General features: G+C 46.8%; 1 protein-coding gene across 3 annotated transcripts in view; it reads left to right on the forward strand.

Annotated features, from left to right (window-relative positions):
* Positions 1-17,170, forward strand: part of Ptpn9 (protein tyrosine phosphatase non-receptor type 9) — a 63,252-nt gene extending 46,082 nt beyond the window's left edge. For all 3 annotated transcript variants that reach the window (XM_070042848.1, XM_070042850.1, XM_070042849.1), the window contains exons 8-13: positions 2,443-2,536; positions 5,125-5,191; positions 11,185-11,263; positions 12,370-12,520; positions 13,792-13,999; positions 15,381-17,170. In XM_070042848.1, coding sequence (XP_069898949.1) covers positions 2,443-2,536; positions 5,125-5,191; positions 11,185-11,263; positions 12,370-12,520; positions 13,792-13,999; positions 15,381-15,595 — 814 coding nt within the window. In that variant the 3' untranslated portion in view covers positions 15,596-17,170. The remainder of the gene's footprint in view (positions 1-2,442; positions 2,537-5,124; positions 5,192-11,184; positions 11,264-12,369; positions 12,521-13,791; positions 14,000-15,380) is intronic.
* Positions 17,171-17,584: the final 414 nt, after the last annotated feature.

A 17,584-nucleotide genomic window follows, 5' to 3' on the forward strand; every position in this document is an offset into this window, starting at 1 on the left:
GGCTCGGATTCTACCACTTGATCCAAAGCTCCACTTCTGCTTGTTTTGGGTGGTTACTTGGAGATAAGAGTCTTAGATTTTCTTGCCCAGGCTGGCTTCAAACTGTGATCCTCAGATCTCATCCTCCGGAGTAGCTAGGATGACAAGCATGAGCCATAGGCACCCTGCTTTAGAATAATTCTCTTATATGATTTTTTTCATACTTTTAATTGCCTTGCGTTTTGTTTCATATTCTGGGAAGTTTGCTTTAATTTTCTCTTTTCTCTTGCCATTCCTATTCTGGGTGTTCCTCTTCCTCCCCTCAATCTTAGCATGCTAGGCAAGTAAGTAAACTACCACTAAGGTACACCCCAAAACTTGAATATATTTTATAATTTCCAAGAGGTTTTCTTCTTTGATTGTTTCTCTTTCAAAACATCTTATTCTTTCTCTCATATAATAGTATTATCTATTTCCTTTGAAGATACTGAGTTTTGTTTTTCGAATAATTTTCTTTCATTGGCTTTCCTTTTTCTTGTTGTTGTATGTGTATTAAATTTGCACCCCTCATTAAGGGCTTTCCTTACTTATCTGGAGATCCTTGGCTCTTAATTTGCACTGAGGAATGGGGTCATTAAAAACTGCTTGGGCCAGGTACCTGTGGCTCATGCTTGTAATCCTAGCTACTCAGGAGGCTAAGATCTGAGGATCACAGTTCAGAGCGAGCCTGGTCAGGAAAGTCCATGAGACTCTTATCTCCAATTACAACTGGAAGTGGCGCTGTGGCTCCAGTGGTAATGTGCTGGCTTTGAGCTGAAGAGCTCAGGGACAGAGTTCAAGCCCACAACGGCCCCCCTCCCCCCCCCCCCAAAAAAAAAGCCAGAAGTGGTGTTTTGGCTCCAATGATAGAGCCTTGATCAAAATAAGCTCAGGGACAGTGCCCAGACCCTGAGTTCAAGCCCCCAGGACTGGTACAAAAACAAAGAAAAAAAAAACTGCTTAGAAGTTGTGTTTGCACAGATGAGCTTCAAATTAAAATGATCAAACAGCTGTCTGGTTAAGAGTACTCCAAATGGGGCTGGGAAGGTGGCTCAGTGGTAGAGCGCTTGCCTCGCATGCATGAGGCCCTGGGTTTGATTCCTCAGCACCACATAAGGAAAAAGAAAAAAGCCGGAAGTGGTGCTGTGGCTCAAGTGGTAGAGCTCTAGCCTTGAGCTGAAGGGCTGAGGGACAGCGCCCAGGCCCAGAGTTCAAGCCCCACGACCAGACCCAAAAAAAAAAAAAAAAGAGTACTCCAAATGATAGAACTCTTTTTACTAATGGCTTCTCATTTTGTCCAGGTACAGTTTTCCAGTTTCTTGCCTGGTGGGATTCATGCCTGGGTGTGAGTGTAGGATAGAACATCAGGAATGGGCAGGGGTTCTAACTCCGTCATCTGATTTTCATTTATTCTTTTAAAAGCCTATATCCCACTTTGCCTTCCAGGGAGAAGAAGGAAGTCTAAGAATGTTTTTATTTTTATGTTTTCCCCACAGTATTAATGTTTGAATCCATGGCATCATGCTTCCTAGGATGGTGCTCTATCACTTGAGTCATACCTCCAACTCTACTTTTTGCTGATTATTAGAAGTGGAGTCTAGCCAGATGCTGGTGGCTCACGCCAATAATCCTAGCTACTCAGGAGGCTGAGATCTGAGGATTGCAGCTCAAAGCCAGCTCTGTCCCTGTCAGACTTTGGGTGTGCATGCATGCGTGCACGTGCGCGCGCGTGCCAGTCCTGGGGCTTGAGCTCAGTGTGGTACTGAGGAATTGAACCCAGGGCTTCATGCATTTGTAGGGTTGTTGTTGCTGTTGCTGTTGTTGTTGTATTACTTTTGTGCTGGTACTAGGGGCTTGAACTCTGGGCCTGGGCGCTGTTCTTTAGCTTTTGGGCTTAAAGTTAGCACTTTACCACTTGAGCAATAGTTCCATTTCCAGCTTTTTGCTGGTTAATTGGAAATTTGAGTCTCAAGGATTTGTGTGCCCCTAGCTGGCTTCAAGCAATGATGCTCAGATCTCACCCTCCTGAGTAGGTAGGATTACAGGTAGGAGCCACTGGCACCTGGCGTTTATAGGTACTTTTTACGGCAGCCCCTTACTTCTTAATGGTATTACTTCTGTCTTAATTCTTTTGGAGCCTTCATTTCTATAAGTAATAGGTATCGATGAAAAATGTTCAACAGGGTTGAGAGACTAGCTGGGTGGGAGGGCACGTGCTTAGAGTCTGTGTGGCCCTGGATTCAATCCCCACAGACAAGCAGAGGGGAAAAGGGGAAATGCTGTGGATTCGTGTAGATTAGACTGAAAAATGCCCAAGGCCCCTCCCTGCACTTGGGACACCCAGTTTTGTATTCCTAGTCTACTACCCGTACATTCTGTCCTTCCACGTTCTCTATTCTCACTTCAATCCCTCATTGCCTTTAGGTCTCCAGTGAACCTAGAGAAGAACCGTTATGGGGACGTGCCCTGCCTGGACCAGACCAGGGTGAAGCTGACCAAGAGAAGCGGCCTCACTCAGGTAGCCAGAACTTCAGAGTGAAACTCCTACTCTTCATAGCCTGACCTGCACTTGGTAGCCTCAGAGAGACCACCGAGTTCCATCCTGCTTCATGAAGAGACTGGGAAGAAAACAATTCTTCCTGAAACTCTACCCCACTCTATTTTTTTTTTTTTTTTTGCCTGGGCACTGTTGGCTGAGCTTTTATACTTGAGGCCAGGGCTCTACCACTTGAGCCATTTCTCTACTTCCAGCATTTTGATTAATTAAAGATGAGAGTCTTACAGACTTTCCTGCCTAGGCTGGCTCCAAACCAGTATCTTAGCCTCTTGATTAGCTAGGATTATAGACTTGAGCTACCAGCACCCAGCTTCTAATCTGGTTTTTTTGTGTTTTGTTTTACTGAGGTGCTGGGAATCGAACCCAGGGCTTTACATATGCTAGGCAAGTGCCGTACCACTGAGCTTTTCCCCCAGAAGCACAACTTTCTATTTGTGGGTCTCCCTGTCCTAGTATTTCATATAAGTGGAACCAGACAATTTGTGGCCTTTTGTATCTGGCTTCTTCCGCTTAACGAGAAATGTTTCCCTGCCTTCTTTATGTTGTAACATCAGCGTATCATTACTTGTTCTTGCCAAGTAGTATTCCATTGTGTAGACATACCACATTTTATTCATTCATTACTTGAAGGCCTATTAGTTAATTGCACATTTTTTACTTTTATACATAATGCTCTGTTTTTGTATATTTCTTCCTTTTCTTTTTTATATTATTATATAAAAGAGAGGGGTTACAGTTACATAAGTCAGGTAATTTCTTTCTTCCTTCACTTTCTTCCAGTTTTGTATATATGGTTTTGGTTTTTTTTTTTTTTTTTTTTTTTTTTTTTGACTAGTCCTGAGGGTTTGAACTCAGGGCCTGGGCACTGACCCTAAGCTGCTTCTTTTTTTTGTGGGGGTGGGGGGGTGTTGGTCGTGGGATTTGAACTGTGGGCCTGGGTACTGTCCCTGTGCTCTTCAGCTCAAGGCTATAGCTCTACCAATTGAGCCACAGGGCCAATGTACTACTACTGGCTTTTTCTGAGTAGTTTATTGGAGATAAGAGTCCCACAGACTTCTGCTGGTATTGAACTGTAATCCTCAAAGCTAAGCTTCCTGAGTAGCTAGCATTACAGGAAGGAGCCCCCAGAGCCAAGCTAATATAGTTCATTTTATATTTTTTTGCTCACTTTCAAATTGGATTCATTACTAAATTCTAAAGAAAAAATTGATTTAAAAAAAATTAGTAGTTGTGCACAGGGGTTTCAGTTCTAGAAGTCAGCGTAGGACTGCAGTGCATCTTGATTGGTGTCACCCCTTCCATCATCTCTTCCTCTTTTCTCCATCCTGGCCCACTCTTGGATTTTTTTTTATACAAGATTGATTTTTCAGGGCTGGGAAGGTGGCTCATTGGTAGGTAGAGCGCTTGCCTTGCATGCACGAGGCCCTGGGTTCAATTCCTCAGCACCACATAAGCAGAAAAAAGAACAGCTAGAAGTGGCGCTGTGGCTCAAGTGGTAGAGCGCTAGCCTTGAGCTGAAGAGCTGAGAGACAGCGCCCAGGCCCAGAGTTCAGGCCCCACGACTGGACCCCCCCCCCCCCCTCAAAAAAAGATTGATTTTTCACTTTTTTGATGGTCTCCTTTGAAGCATACAAGTTTCAATTTTATTTATTTTTGTTGGTTATGGGGCAGGCTAGTGCTCTGCCACTGGAGCCACAGCACCACTTCCAGTTTTCTGGTGGTTTATTGGAGATAAGAGTCTCAAGGACTTTCCTGCTCTGGCTGGCTATTAACTGTGATCCTCAGATCTCAGCCTCCCGAAAAGCTAGGATTATAGGCGTGAGCCACAGCACTCTGCTCACTTTTTTTTTTTTTTTGGTGCGGTTGTGGGGCCTAGGCGCTGTCCCTCAGCTCTTCAGCTCAAGGCTAGTGCTCTACCACTTGAGCCACAGCGCCACTTCCGGCTTTTTTCTTTTTTCTTATGTGGTGCTGAGGAATCGAACCCAGGGTCTCATGCATGCAAGGCAAGTGCTCTACCACTGAGCCACCTTCCCAGCCCTCGGCTCACATTTTTATATAATCTAGATTATACTTTTTCTTTTGTTCCAAGTTTAGTGTTATGTCTAAACAGTCTTTGCTTAACCTAAGTTTTATGGATTTGGCATTATCTGTTTTTCTCAGCGTTTTAAAGTTTGAAGAACTTACATGGGGTCCATGAATCACTTTGAGTCGACTTTTTTTTTTTTTTTTTGAGACAGAATCTTCTCTGCTGGCTTTCCAATTACTGTGTTTAATAATGCTGAGATTACAGACATGTGCCATCATGCCCAATTCCTTTTGTGATCATTATATGCATAGTATAAAGAAGGGGGCAAATTGAGTTTTATATGCCTAAAGAACCATTTGTCCCACCACTGTTGTTGAAAGGATGTTAAGAATTGGCACATTTGCTCCTCATTTTCTGCCTTAAGAGAATATTTCCCCCTTGGGTTGTACCTACCCATCACATCATTTTTTGTCCCCAACAGCACCTTCTTGCACCTATAATGATGTATCCTTTTTATCATTAGACAGATTACATTAATGCCAGTTTCATGGATGGCTATAAGCAGAAGAATGCTTACATTGGTACACAAGGTAAGATGCTCTGGGATTGGAGGCATGGTTCAGTTGGTAGAACATTAGTCAAAGAGTGAAAGCATCAGGTACCGAGTTCAGTTCCCAGTCTTGGACCTAAAAAAAAAAAAAAGGAAAGAAAAAATGTTTTGGTTCTTAGATGTAGATTTTATGCTCTCTACCTGTGGTTCTTTGTATGACATGATGGAATATTTTGTTGTTATTTTTGCTATTTTTTCCCATTGCTAATGATTAGATCCAGAGTTTTGTACAATCTGGGCAAATATTCTACTGCCTCTACTGAGCTACATTCCCTGCTCAGTGGTGTAACTTTTTTTTTAAATTTAAATATAATTTTATGGGCTGGGAAGGTGGCTCAGTGGTAGAATGCTTGCCTTGCATGCATGAGGCCCTGGGTTCGATTCCTCAACAGCACATAAGCAGAAAAAGCCAGAAGTGGCGCTGTGGCTCCAGTGGTAGAGTGCTTGCCTTAAGCTGAAAAACTGAGGACAGCACCCAGGCCTATAGTTCAGTCCCCATGACTGGCAAAAAAAAAAAAAAAAAAAAAAATATATATATATATATATATATATATATATATATATATATATATATAATTTTACTATTATTAAGGTGTGGTACAGTGGAGGTTACCATTTCCTAAGTCAGTTATGTTGTGAGTATATTCCTCCCTCCCTCTTTCTCTCCCTCCCTCCCTCCCTCCCTCATTTTCCTTCCTTCCTTCCTTCCTTCCTTTCTTTCCCTCCTTCCTTCCCTCCCTCCCTCCCTCCCTCCCTCCCTCCCTCCCTCCTTTTCCTTCCTCCCTTCTTTCCTTCCTTCCTTCCTTCCTTCCTTCCTTCCTTTCTTTCTTTCTTTCTTTCTTTCTTTCTTTCTTTCTTTCTTTCTTTCTTTCTTCCTTCCTTCCTTCCTTCCCTCCCTCCCTCCCTTCTTTCTTTCTTTCTTTCTTTCTTTCTTTCTTTCTTTCTTTCTTTCTTTCTTTCTTTCTTTCTTTCTTTCTTTCTTTCTTTCTCTCCTTCCTTTGCTTTCCCCCATTTCCCGCTCCCATCCCTGCCCACAAGTTACATTTTCCACATAGTGTACACTGAGTGCCATGAGTGCATGTGTTTGTCCTTCCTCCTTCCGTTCCTGTTTCCTTCTTTTCCCCCCACCTTGCAAAAGACAGGAAAAACAACAAAGCAAAAGCAAACACCACCACCACTACCACCACCACCAACCAAAAAAACTATGCTGGCATGGGTTTGAAAGGAAGTATAACTTGAGTTGGTGTTGTGATCCCCAGATGCTGGCCTTTCTTAATGATTGGTAATGCTTGAGGCAGACAGGTGATAAGTAGAGTTTTTGGCACAATGTGTGTCTGGAAACTCACTGCAAAGGCATAAACTGGAAATTTAAATCCACCTCCTAGATTATATAGTAGTATGATCAGGTCACAGGATGAGAACAGGGGCTGGGAAGGTGGCTTAGTGGTAGAGTGCTTGCCTTACATGCATGAAGCCCTGGGTTCAATTCCTCAGTACTACATACACAGAAAAAGCTAGAAGTGGCACTGTGGCTCATGTGCTAGAATACTCACCTTGAGCAAAGGAAGCTCAGGGACAGTGCCCAGCCCCTGGGTTCAAGCCCCAGGACCGATACACACAAATAAATATGTTACTGTCACAAGCATTCCTGCCTGTCCCTTAACCATCGCAGAGTACAGTCCCAAGCTGGACCATGAATCATGAGGGGCAAGGAGGGAGGAGGATTCAGGAGGAATTCTGTATGCACTCCTGTGGGGCCAGGTCTCCTGACCTGGCCTCCTCCTGACCTGGCTGGCCTCTACCTGTCTTGAGAAGAACATGGCATCTTCATGTAAGTTTGGAGGCTGAGGGATAGAGAAGATGAATAAGACAGTATTCCACCCCAACTCCAAAAGAATACACAAGAAGATGGAAAAAGTCCAAAGTAGACAAAATCACATTGCAGCAAACTGCCAAAACTTCTTTGCCCATGGCAGAGCAAGACCAGCAAGATAAAGCCTCATACTTCCTAGTGGTGCTGATGAAGGTAACTCTCACAAAGGGTTGTTTGTTTGTTTATGAGTGGTTTTGTTTGTTTGTTTGTTTTGGGCCAGTCGTGGGGCCTGAACTCTGGACCTGGGCGCTGTCCCTCAGCTCTTCAGCTCAAGGCTAGCACTCTACCACTTGAGCCACAGCACCACTTCTTGCTTTTTCTCTTTATGTGGTGCTGAGGAATCGAGCCCAGGGCTTCATGCATGCAAGGCAAGCACTCTACCACTGAGCCACCTTCCCAGCCCTGTTTGTTTTTTGTGGTGAGGAAGGAACCCAGGGCCTTGCACGTTGTTAGGCCAGCAGGCTACTACCCCTCAGCTCTGCCCAGCTCTGCTGAGATTATAGGCCTCCCCTGAACAGCCATGCTGTTCTTGGTTCTGGGAACTTAACAATCCACACCTGGGATGGAAGATGTAACCCAGTGACGGAGCATTTGCCTAGCACATGTAAGTGTCTGAGTGGGCTCTCCGGGACCTAAAAAAAAAAAGAAGAAATGGAGAGAAAACGGGAAAGGAGGAGGAAAAGGAAAGAAAAAGGCTGAATCTAATCATGAGAAACAAACCCAAACAGTCCCAGTTGTGGAGCATATGATAGAATACTGGCTCATACTGGGAATGGCAGCTCTGCTTGTAATGCCAGCACTTGATGGTTGTGACTTTGAGCCCATCCTGGGCCGCATACAAATTTAAGGCTAGCCTAGGCTTCAAAGCAAGAATCTATCTCACAAAGCAAAAGAAAAGAGTCAAGTACCTGTTTAGAACTATAGGCCTTCACCCACAGACAGACTAAAGGAGGATTCCTCTAGGGAGGAACACAAAGGTATAACTTCTCTGAACATTAAAAAATATGATTTAAAAAAACAAATTAAAAAAAAAGCCAGGCACCAGTACCTGTAATCCTAGCTACTTAGGAGACTGAGATCTGAGGATTAAGGTTTAAAGCCAACCTAGGCAAGAAAGTTCATGAGACTCGTCTCCCTAAAAAACCTTTGGGCTCAAAAAAGAAAATCTTTGGGCTCAAGTAGTAGAGCACTAGCTTTCAGCAAAAAATAAAACTCAGGGACAGCACCCAGGCCCTGAATCCAATCCTCAGGAAAGGCACCAAAAAGGAAAAAAAAGCTGGGCACTGGTGGCTCACACCAGTCATCCTAGCTATTTAAGAGGTTGAGATCTGAGGATTGCAGTTCAAAGCAGGAAACTGTGAGACTCTTTATCTCCAATAAACTACTCAGAAAAGCCAGAAGTAGAGCTGTGGCTCAAGTAGTAGAATGCTAGCCTTGAGCAAAAGAAGCTTAGGGATAGTACCCAGGTCCAAAGTTCAAGGCCCTAGGACCAGGCCAAAAATAAATAAAAATAAAGGAAATCTGATTAGACTTCTGAAAGAGAACACAAAAATAAGAGCATAGAACTGTTCTAGATACAAAAATATTACAAAGAAAAATATAACAAAAAATAAATTTTTATAAAGATACTTACAAAGTTAACACAAGGCAATGTGTGGTTTGTGATTGGCTCCCCAGTGGAGAAACAGTACTGAGACTGAGTGAGAGTCGATGGGAGGTCTGTCACTAATTCTGGGCAGCATCCATTGGGTCAGTACTGTTAGAGTGTTGTTCTATCTGAACAGTGCCTGGATTCTCAAATGTTAAGGAGTAAATGTTACAGTGTCTACAACCTTTAAAACTTTTTTTTTTTTTTTATGTTGTTGGTCATGGGGCTTGAACTCTGGGCCTAGGCGCTGCCCCTGAGCTCTTCAGCTCAAGGCAAGTGCTTTACCACTTTAGCCACAGCCCCACTTTTGGCTTTCTGGTGGTTCATTAGAGATACAAAGAGCCTCATGAACATACCTACCCAGGCTCACTTTGAGCCATGATCCTCAGATCTCAGCCTCCTGAGTAGCTGGGATTAGAGGCATGAGCCATCAGTGCCCAGTTAAAACTTTATAGTGTGAACAAGCCATTTGATATCTACCCTTAGTAATTTTTTCTTCCCTCTTGGCAGTATTGGCATTTGAAGCCAGGGCCTCTTGGCTCACTAGGCCTGTGCTTTACCACTCAAGTTGTGTCCTGGCTCTTCTTGCTTCTAGTTGTTTCCCCATTATGGACTCAAGGCTATCTGGACCTCAGATTTCTATTAATGCCTCCTGTATAGTGAGGTTGATAGTCTTGAGTTGAGAGCCTCCTGATCATTACCTCCAGGGTATCTATAACAGTTCCTGGCCTCGTGCATGGTCATGTGTTCTGTGTGTGTGTGTATGTTTGTCCATGTGTGTGCATGCATACTAGGCCTTGAATTAGGGCCTCTTGGTTATTAGCCTTTTTGCCTTGTAGCTGGTGCGCTACCATTTAAGTCATGCCTCCAGTATGACATTTTGCTGGTTAATTGGAGATAAAAGTCTCATGAACCTTTCTGTTTGAGCTGACTTCAAATTACACTTCTCAGATCTCAGCCTGCTAAGTAGCTAGAATTTTAGGCTTGAGCCACAAGTGTCTTCTTATAGGCGAGAGAGACCCAGCTAGAGGAGTATGCAGTTGGCTGTATCATCCTGGATATGTGTGAAGCTGAAGCTCTGTGGCTCAGGGCACATAACAGTCTAGGTGTGCTTCCTGCAAGAATCTGGCTTACCTGACACACACCTGCATTTCTGACATTCTCCTGCACAGGGCTGTTAGGGGTGTTCAAGGAATCCCTGAGTAGTAGCAACTTGTGTTAAGATCAGGAAGCTAGCTGAACTGATCCCCAGGGGCTCAGGCCCATAATCATAACTCTTCAGGAGACTTGAGATCTGAGGATTGTGGTTTGAAGCCAGTGGCAGGAAAGTCCATGAGACTTTTTTTCTTTTTTGTCAGTCATGGGGCTTGAACTCTGGGCCTGGGCACTATCCCTGAGCTCCTCAGCTCAAGACAAGTGTTCTACCAATTGAGCCACAGCACCACTTCCTGTTTCCTGATGGTTTATTGGAGATAAGAGTCTCATGGGCTTTTCTGCCTGAGCTGGCTTTGAACCATGATCCTTAGATCTCAGCCTCCTGAGTAGCGAGGTTTACAGGTGTGAGCAACTGGCGCCCTGCCTCTCCCCCGCACCCCCCCTTTTTTTTTTTTTACTGGGCTGGGGCTTAAACTCTAGGCCTGGGTACTGTCCTTGAGCTTCTTTGGCTCAAGGCTAACGCTCTACCACTTGAGCCACTTCCAGCTTTTTATGAGTAGTTTATTGGAGATAAGAGTTTCAGGGACTTTTCTGCCTGGGCTGGCTTCAAACTGCGATCCTCAGATCTCAGCCTCCTGAGTATCTATGATGACAGGCCCGAGCCACTGGGGCCCAACTTCCATAAGACTTTTATCCCTAGTTAACCACCAAAATGCTCAGGAACAGGACCCAGGCCCTGAGTTCAAGCCCCCCAGAACTGATACCAAAAAAAAGCTAGCTTTGGCAGGAAAAGCCGCAAAACTCTTATCTCCAATTAATCACCAGAAAGCCAGAGGTGGTGCTGTGGCTCAATTGGTAGCGCGCTTGCCTTGAGCTGAAGAGCTGAGGGACAGCGCCCAGGCCCAGTGTTCAAGCCCCACAACCGATTAAAAAAAAAACAAAAACAAAAAAAACTAGCTGATACTGGGTGCTAGTGACTTACACTTGTAATCCTAGCTACTCAGGAGGCTGAGCTCTTAAGGATTGAGGTTCAAAGCATGAGTAAGCAGACAAATTCATGAGACTTTTATCTCCAGTTAACTAGAAAAAGCTGGAAATGGAGATGTGGCTTGAGTAGTAGAATTTTAAGCCTTGAGCAAAAAAATCAAGTCACAGAGTAAAGTCCTGAATTCAAGCTTCAGTCCTGATGAGCACATTTGGGTAACACACACACACACCCTAGTATTTAGTGGACAATAGTAGAGGCTAGGGAAGGAAGGCATGCCCTGGGGTCATTGCTCGCTCTTCTATATTCCAGGGCCCTTGGAGAATACTTACCGGGATTTCTGGCTCATGGTGTGGGAACAGAAAGTCTTGGTGATTGTCATGACCACGCGGTGAGTGGATGCAGCTGTTGCTTTTTCTTTTTGCAGTGTGCCACTTGAAGCTGGCGCCTGGTGCGTGTTAGGCGAGTACTTGGTGCTGAGCTGTGTTCTGAGCCTGAGTTCTTTCCCTTTGGCCCACTGACCCTCATCTCTACCCCAGTTCCAAGCGTGTGTGACTCCAGAAGGAGTTGCTAGACACAGTGACGATTACAACAGCCAGGGCAAACATATCCTAGTGTTTTCATAGCAGATGAGGGTATAGTGTAGCCAGGTTAACTCATCAAAGTTGTGGCCCATGCGTCTGGTGCCCCTGTGCCATTTTATAGCCTATTTGGAGCTCCGATCCTTGTCCCATGGTGTATTGGGAAACACGAATCCAGCGTCTGTGCCTGGTAAGGCCACAGCCAGCTCCTCTTTGTGCTCCATTTCTAGCTACTTTGGCTGTTTTCTGTTCACTCATATTTCCACCTGCAGGAGGACAGAAGAAAAAGATATGATATAAAATGAGTCAGGCAGGAAACCTGATTGAATAAAGGGAGGAATGTTTTTGAAATCTTGGCCTTCAAATCTACCAAATTGAAGGATTTCCCTGTTTTACCAGTATAATAACCTATTTTAGACGGATAAGACAGTAAGTCTGTCGCCTCCATTCCCTCTTTCGGGGAACAGTTGTAGCCACCTGTGGTTTAGATCTTGGATCTTGGGGTACAAGGACACTGAGGGGTACAGAGAAGGACTTGGGCCCTTCCACACCTCTGACCAGCTCCAGGATCCCAGTGCCTTATGGTAGAGGCGATGCTCACCGGGGGAGGCCCAGTGCTCTCCGGCCCACAGTATTTTCTCTTTCTTTGTTCATCATTGTTTCCCCCCAATATGTGAGGACTACCATGCAGAGTGAGGACAGAGTAAGAGCCCTGTGAATGTCCTGCTCAAGGCCCGCCTGAGGCATGTTCACAATGAATGGCTTCCTTTCCTCTTCTGCCAGGAGTCGGGGGTGCAAGTTAGAATGCAGGTGGCACTGCCCCCCAAGGGCAGAGCCGATCGTGGGGGGCATGTGGGGAAGTGAGCCCACTGGGTTGAGGGCCGATGGGGGCTGAACTCGCTCTGTTTGTGTTCAGCTTTGAGGAAGGTGGCCGGAGGAAGTGTGGCCAGTACTGGCCTTTAGAAAAGGACTCTCGGATCCGCTTTGGCTTCCTCACCGTGACTAATTTAGGCGTGGAGAACATGAACCATTATAAGAAAACAACGCTAGAAATTCACAACACGGAGGTAACTATAGGTTTCTATTCGCCTTTTGGGGTGCAGGGTAGAGTGGGTAAGGGAGATGGTGCTAGGGTTTGAACGCAAGGTCTCATGCTTGCTGGAGACAGTGTTGGATCTCTCAGCCATCCAGCCCTCTTTTTTTTTGCAGTGGTTACTGCTGAGATAAGGTTTCACTTGGTGCCCAAGTGTGCGACTGGGCCATGACACACACACACCCCGTTTTTGCTTCCTAACATAGCTGGGAAGACAAATGCGTGCCACCATGTCCAGTTTCTTCTGTTGAGATGGGGTTTCACATACTTTTTTTTTTTTTAATTTTTAAGATCCTGGAGTTTTAATTCCATGACCCATGCTTGCTGAGCCGGCATTCTACCAAGTAAACCACTCCACCAACCCAGTCTCGTGAACTTGTTGCCTCTAGCTGGCCTTGAATCTCATTCTTCTCAAGCTTACCTTCCCAAGTAGCTAGGATTACAAGTGTGAACCACCAGTACCTGACTCTTCTTTTTGAAGCTGGGAAAGAGCTTTAAAAGAAATCTCTGAAGCTAGGAGGCTGAGATCTGAGGATCGCAGTTCAAAGCCAGTCTGGAAGGTTCCTAAGACTTATCTCCAATTAACCACCAGAAAACCAGCTCGCCCTGATCTGAAGAGCTCAGGGACAGCAGCGCCCAGGCTCTGAGTTCAAGTCCCCAGAACTGACCCAAGAAGAAGAAGAGGGGGAGGGGGAGGGGGGAGGGAAGGGGGAGGAAGAGGAGGAGGAGGAGAAGAAATCTCTAGAGAGAGGATAGGCTGGACCTTACGAAGTGTGTGAGCTGCTTCTGGTTTTCTAGGAACAAGATAAGGATATTCAGTGTAGAGTCAGTATAAATCATATTAGCACCTATGCCATAACTGGAGTAAAACTTCCAGCATCAGGAATCTGTGTCCACTCTCCTGTCAGTGCCGGAGACTGAGCCCAGGGCCTCAGGCATTGTCACTAAGAATTCTGCTCCCGGGCCACACTCCGAGCTTAGCATTAGGGCTCTGTGTCCTAAACTGGACAGCGTCACGCATCTCTGATCTCAGCCTTTGGGAGGCAGAAGTAGAAAGATGACGTTTGAGGCAACATCAAACAGTGAGATCCTAATTTGGATCCTATTAATACAGGAATTGTGCGTTGTTCATTGACTGATGGAGAAGCGTTTGTGGGGAAAGCTGGGAGAGGGGAATGCCGGGGTCTTGAGTGTCCAGCACTGACCTCCCTCATCTCTGTTTCTTCCTTCCTTCCTTCCTCCAAGGAGCGGCAGAAACGCCAGGTGACCCACTTCCAGTTTCTCAGCTGGCCGGACTACGGTGTGCCGTCCTCCGCGGCCTCACTCATCGACTTCCTCCGAGTGGTCCGGAGCCAGCAGAGCCTGGCCGTGAGCAGCACGGGCGCACGCGCCAAGGGGCAGGGGCCCGAGCCACCCATCGTGGTCCACTGCAGCGCGGGCATCGGCAGGACAGGTAAACAGTCCGCTGGCACTTTTGGTGCATCCAGAGAGTCTAGGGGCAGGGAGGAGCGCCAAGCTCTTACAGGGAGTCTATGATGGGGACAGCGGGGAAATACTCCTTTCATCCATAGGTGGTAAATTACTTAAAAAAATCCATCTTTGCCAGGCACTCAGGAGACTGAGATCTGAGGATTGAGGTTCAAAGCCAGCCTGGGCAGGAAAATCCATGAGACTCTCCTTTTTTTTTGTCAGTCATGGGGACTTGAACTCTGGGCCTGGGCGCTGTCCCTCAGCTCTTCAGCTCAAGGCTAGTGCTCTACCACTTGAGCACCACTTCCATTTTTTTTCTGGGCGTTTATTGGAGATAAGGGTTTCACAGACTTTCCTTCCCAGGCTGGCTTTGAACCTCGACCCTCAGATCTCAGCCTCCTCTGAGTAGCTAGGATGACAGGCGTGAGCCACTGGCCCCTGGCCATGAGACTCTTATCTCCAGTGAACCACTCAGAAATCAGAAGTAGTGCCTTGGCTCAAAATTGCTCAGGGACAGCACCTAGGCCCCTCAGAGTTTAAGCTCCATGTCTGACCAAAAATAAAAAGAATATTCACCTGGCAAACCTAGCCCCTCCGTGTGTCATTTCTTTGTTTGTCCCCCATTGGGATTTTCCTCCCCTGTCACTTTGTCATCGCGTCACTGTGGGAACCTTGTGCATGGCTTCTGTCTCATTCCCTCCCCTCCCTTCTGGGGCTCTTTGCTCATACACCCCACTCCACTCCAGCCCTGCACTGTGTTCTTCATTCTAGAACCAGGATCCCTTTGTCTTAGGCCACTGCAGAAGATGTAGGGAATCAGAGGAGTGGGGGGGTGGTGTCTGTCTGGGATTGAAGCAGGAAGTCCTCTTTGTTAGCTGCCCACTTCTTCTTATCACCCCACATATGATGGAGAGATGGGAGGTGTTCTCATTCCCTCGCCTCCGGCTCTCCCCGTGACCTCCTCCTGGCCTGTCTCCTCCAGGCCCAGGGCCCTCTGGCCTCCTTTCTGCAGGAGGCCTGTGGCCTTTTTTTTTTTGTCAGTCGTGGGGCTTGAACTCTGGGCCTGGGCGCTGTCCTTGTGCTCTTCAGCTCAAGGTGAGCGCTCTACCGCTTGAGCCACAGCACCACTTCCAGTTTTCTACTAGTTTATTAGAGATAAGAGTCTCATGGGCTTTCCTGCCCGGGCTGGCTTTGAACCGTGAGTCTCAGATCTCAGCCTCCAGAGTAGCTAGGATGACAGGCGTGAGCCACCAGCGCCCGGCGCCTGTGGCCTTTAGTGCGCTCATCATCCTGTCTGAGTTGCTTGGGAGGCAGCTGAGCAAGAGGGCTGGACCGGCCTTGTGATAGTGTCCTTCTTCCTGCAGGTACCTTCTGCTCCCTGGACATCTGCCTGGCCCAGCTGGAAGAGCTTGGCACCCTTAATGTGTTCCAGACAGTGTCGCGCATGCGCACCCAGAGGGCCTTCAGCATCCAGACCCCCGAGCAGTATTACTTCTGCTACAAGGCCATTCTGGAGTTCGCAGAGAAAGAGGGCATGGTTCCCTCTGGCCAGAATCTGCTGACCATGGAGGGTCAGTAACTGTCCCGCACGTTTCCTACCTGCTGGCCAGCCTTCCTTCAACCACCCTGGACTCCGCTGAGCCTAGAGGTGCCATCAGTCCCACCGAAGCCATGGACAGAGCCATCTGGCGTCTCCTGGTGCACGCGGGCACGCCGGGCAGCCTTGCCCTTTGGCTAGAGAAGTGTGGTGAAATTGTCACTAGAAAAGGGCCAGCAGCGATGTGTTCTTCACTCCTAGCACCTGCTATTGAACTGTGCCTTATTAAAACCAAATTGTGGCTATTGATTTTTTGCCAGGGGGCCGAGGTAAGTGGGGCAGGAACCTCCCTCCCCCTCCCCAGTGCCATTCTTCTGGAGGTTTCCTCTCTCCCACTCCTTTCCTTTGCTAGGATTTCACCAGGAGGCTTGGCGAGCGCTCACCTTCCTACCCAGAGAGCTTGACCATGTGACGTACGCTGGCGCCTGGCCCACATGCCAAGCACGTTTTCCCAGAGGGCGTGTGTGCCCATCTCTCCCGTCCTCCTGTGTGTGTGTGTGTGCGCGTATGCACTCTTCCGTGTATGGATCTATATGTGCGTGTGTATATAATATATATTGTATGTGATAATATGGTCGTATTCTATAAATACATATACACACAGATACTCTTTGTAGACATTCCTGGGGCTCCGCGTTGCCCTTCAGCGCCCCCTCCTCATTGTCCTGCACCAGCCAGGGTTTGGTCGGGGCTCCTGTTGTCCGATGAGGGGGGACATGAAGGAAGAGGGACACATCCAGTCCTCCTTAAGCAGTGAGCTCCTGTACTCCGGTGGGAGTCAAAAATTGTCATTTGCGGTAACACTGGTTTCATTCAGCACAGACTGCCCTTTATCTTAACAGATTTTCTGTTTCCTTTTGCTGATTTTTGGGAATGGACCTCCACTGTGATTGCAGACTCCAGCTTCCTTTTGATGTCCCCGGGGTGGGGCAGGGAGGGAGATGAACTCACTGAGCAGCCAGAGCCAAAAGCAATCAGTACGGTACAAGGTGTATGAGAGGAGATGTGACTAAGAGAGAATTCTCCCCCGCAAGGACCCCCCCATCTTCTCCCTGGGCCCCTGGAAGGTTCCTTAGGCACATGGCCTACTGAGATGCCCTCTTCTTCCTGCCTTACCCAAGACCTCAGACTGGGTAGGTTCTTAGTGAGTGGAAAGCATAGCCCCTTGTTGAGTGGGATGGTACCTTCCAATCACCTTTCATTTTCTACCCACCCATCCTGCCCCTGCCTTTGCCCAGCCCACCCACCCACCCTGATGAGCCAGAGCCGGAACCAACAATTCCCCAACACTCTACATTTCCACCCCAAGTTCCCACAACCTCCAAAACATTCTCTCCCCCCATTACTGAAGATGAGGTTGGCACCTGATCAGACCTCCATAATTTTTATACTGTAATAAGATCTTTCTGTATATTTTTTATTTTTTACAATCATTTCATTTTTGTATTTAACACCAATGGACTGAGTCAGATGCCGAAAATAATTGTAATGTTCCTATTCAGTCTCTTACAGTGATATGGTTTTGTATTTACCTATAAATATACCAACATGATCAAACCCTTTTAGCTTCATCAATGTAGCAGTCGGGTTGGGAAGGTGAGGAGGGGGCTCAGGAGCTGGGGTGGGTATGTGGGGTGGTAGGGAGGGACCCAAACCATCAATCTCTCTTTTATTATTTCTGGCAGTGCTGGGTTTTGAACCTAGGGACTTGTGTTTATTATGGTAGGCAAGCACTTCACCATATGAGTCCCCAGCCCTTAGGATTTAGTGTGTGCGACTTTTTTTGTGTTTTGTCAGTCATAGGGCTTATGCTTTGAGCCACAGCACCACTTCTGGTGTTCTGGAGGTTGATCAGAGATGAAAGTTTCACAGACTTTCCTGACCTTGATTCTTAAATCTCAGCCTCCTGAGTAGCGGGGACGACAGACGTGAGACACTGGCGTCTGGCTGAGACTCTTTATTTCCAGGAGC

The sequence above is a fragment of the Dipodomys merriami genome, unplaced genomic scaffold, assembly GCF_024711535.1.
Source record: "Dipodomys merriami isolate MVZ:Mamm:240054 unplaced genomic scaffold, mDipMer1.0.p SCAF_33, whole genome shotgun sequence".
Taxonomy (NCBI): domain Eukaryota; kingdom Metazoa; phylum Chordata; class Mammalia; order Rodentia; family Heteromyidae; genus Dipodomys; species Dipodomys merriami.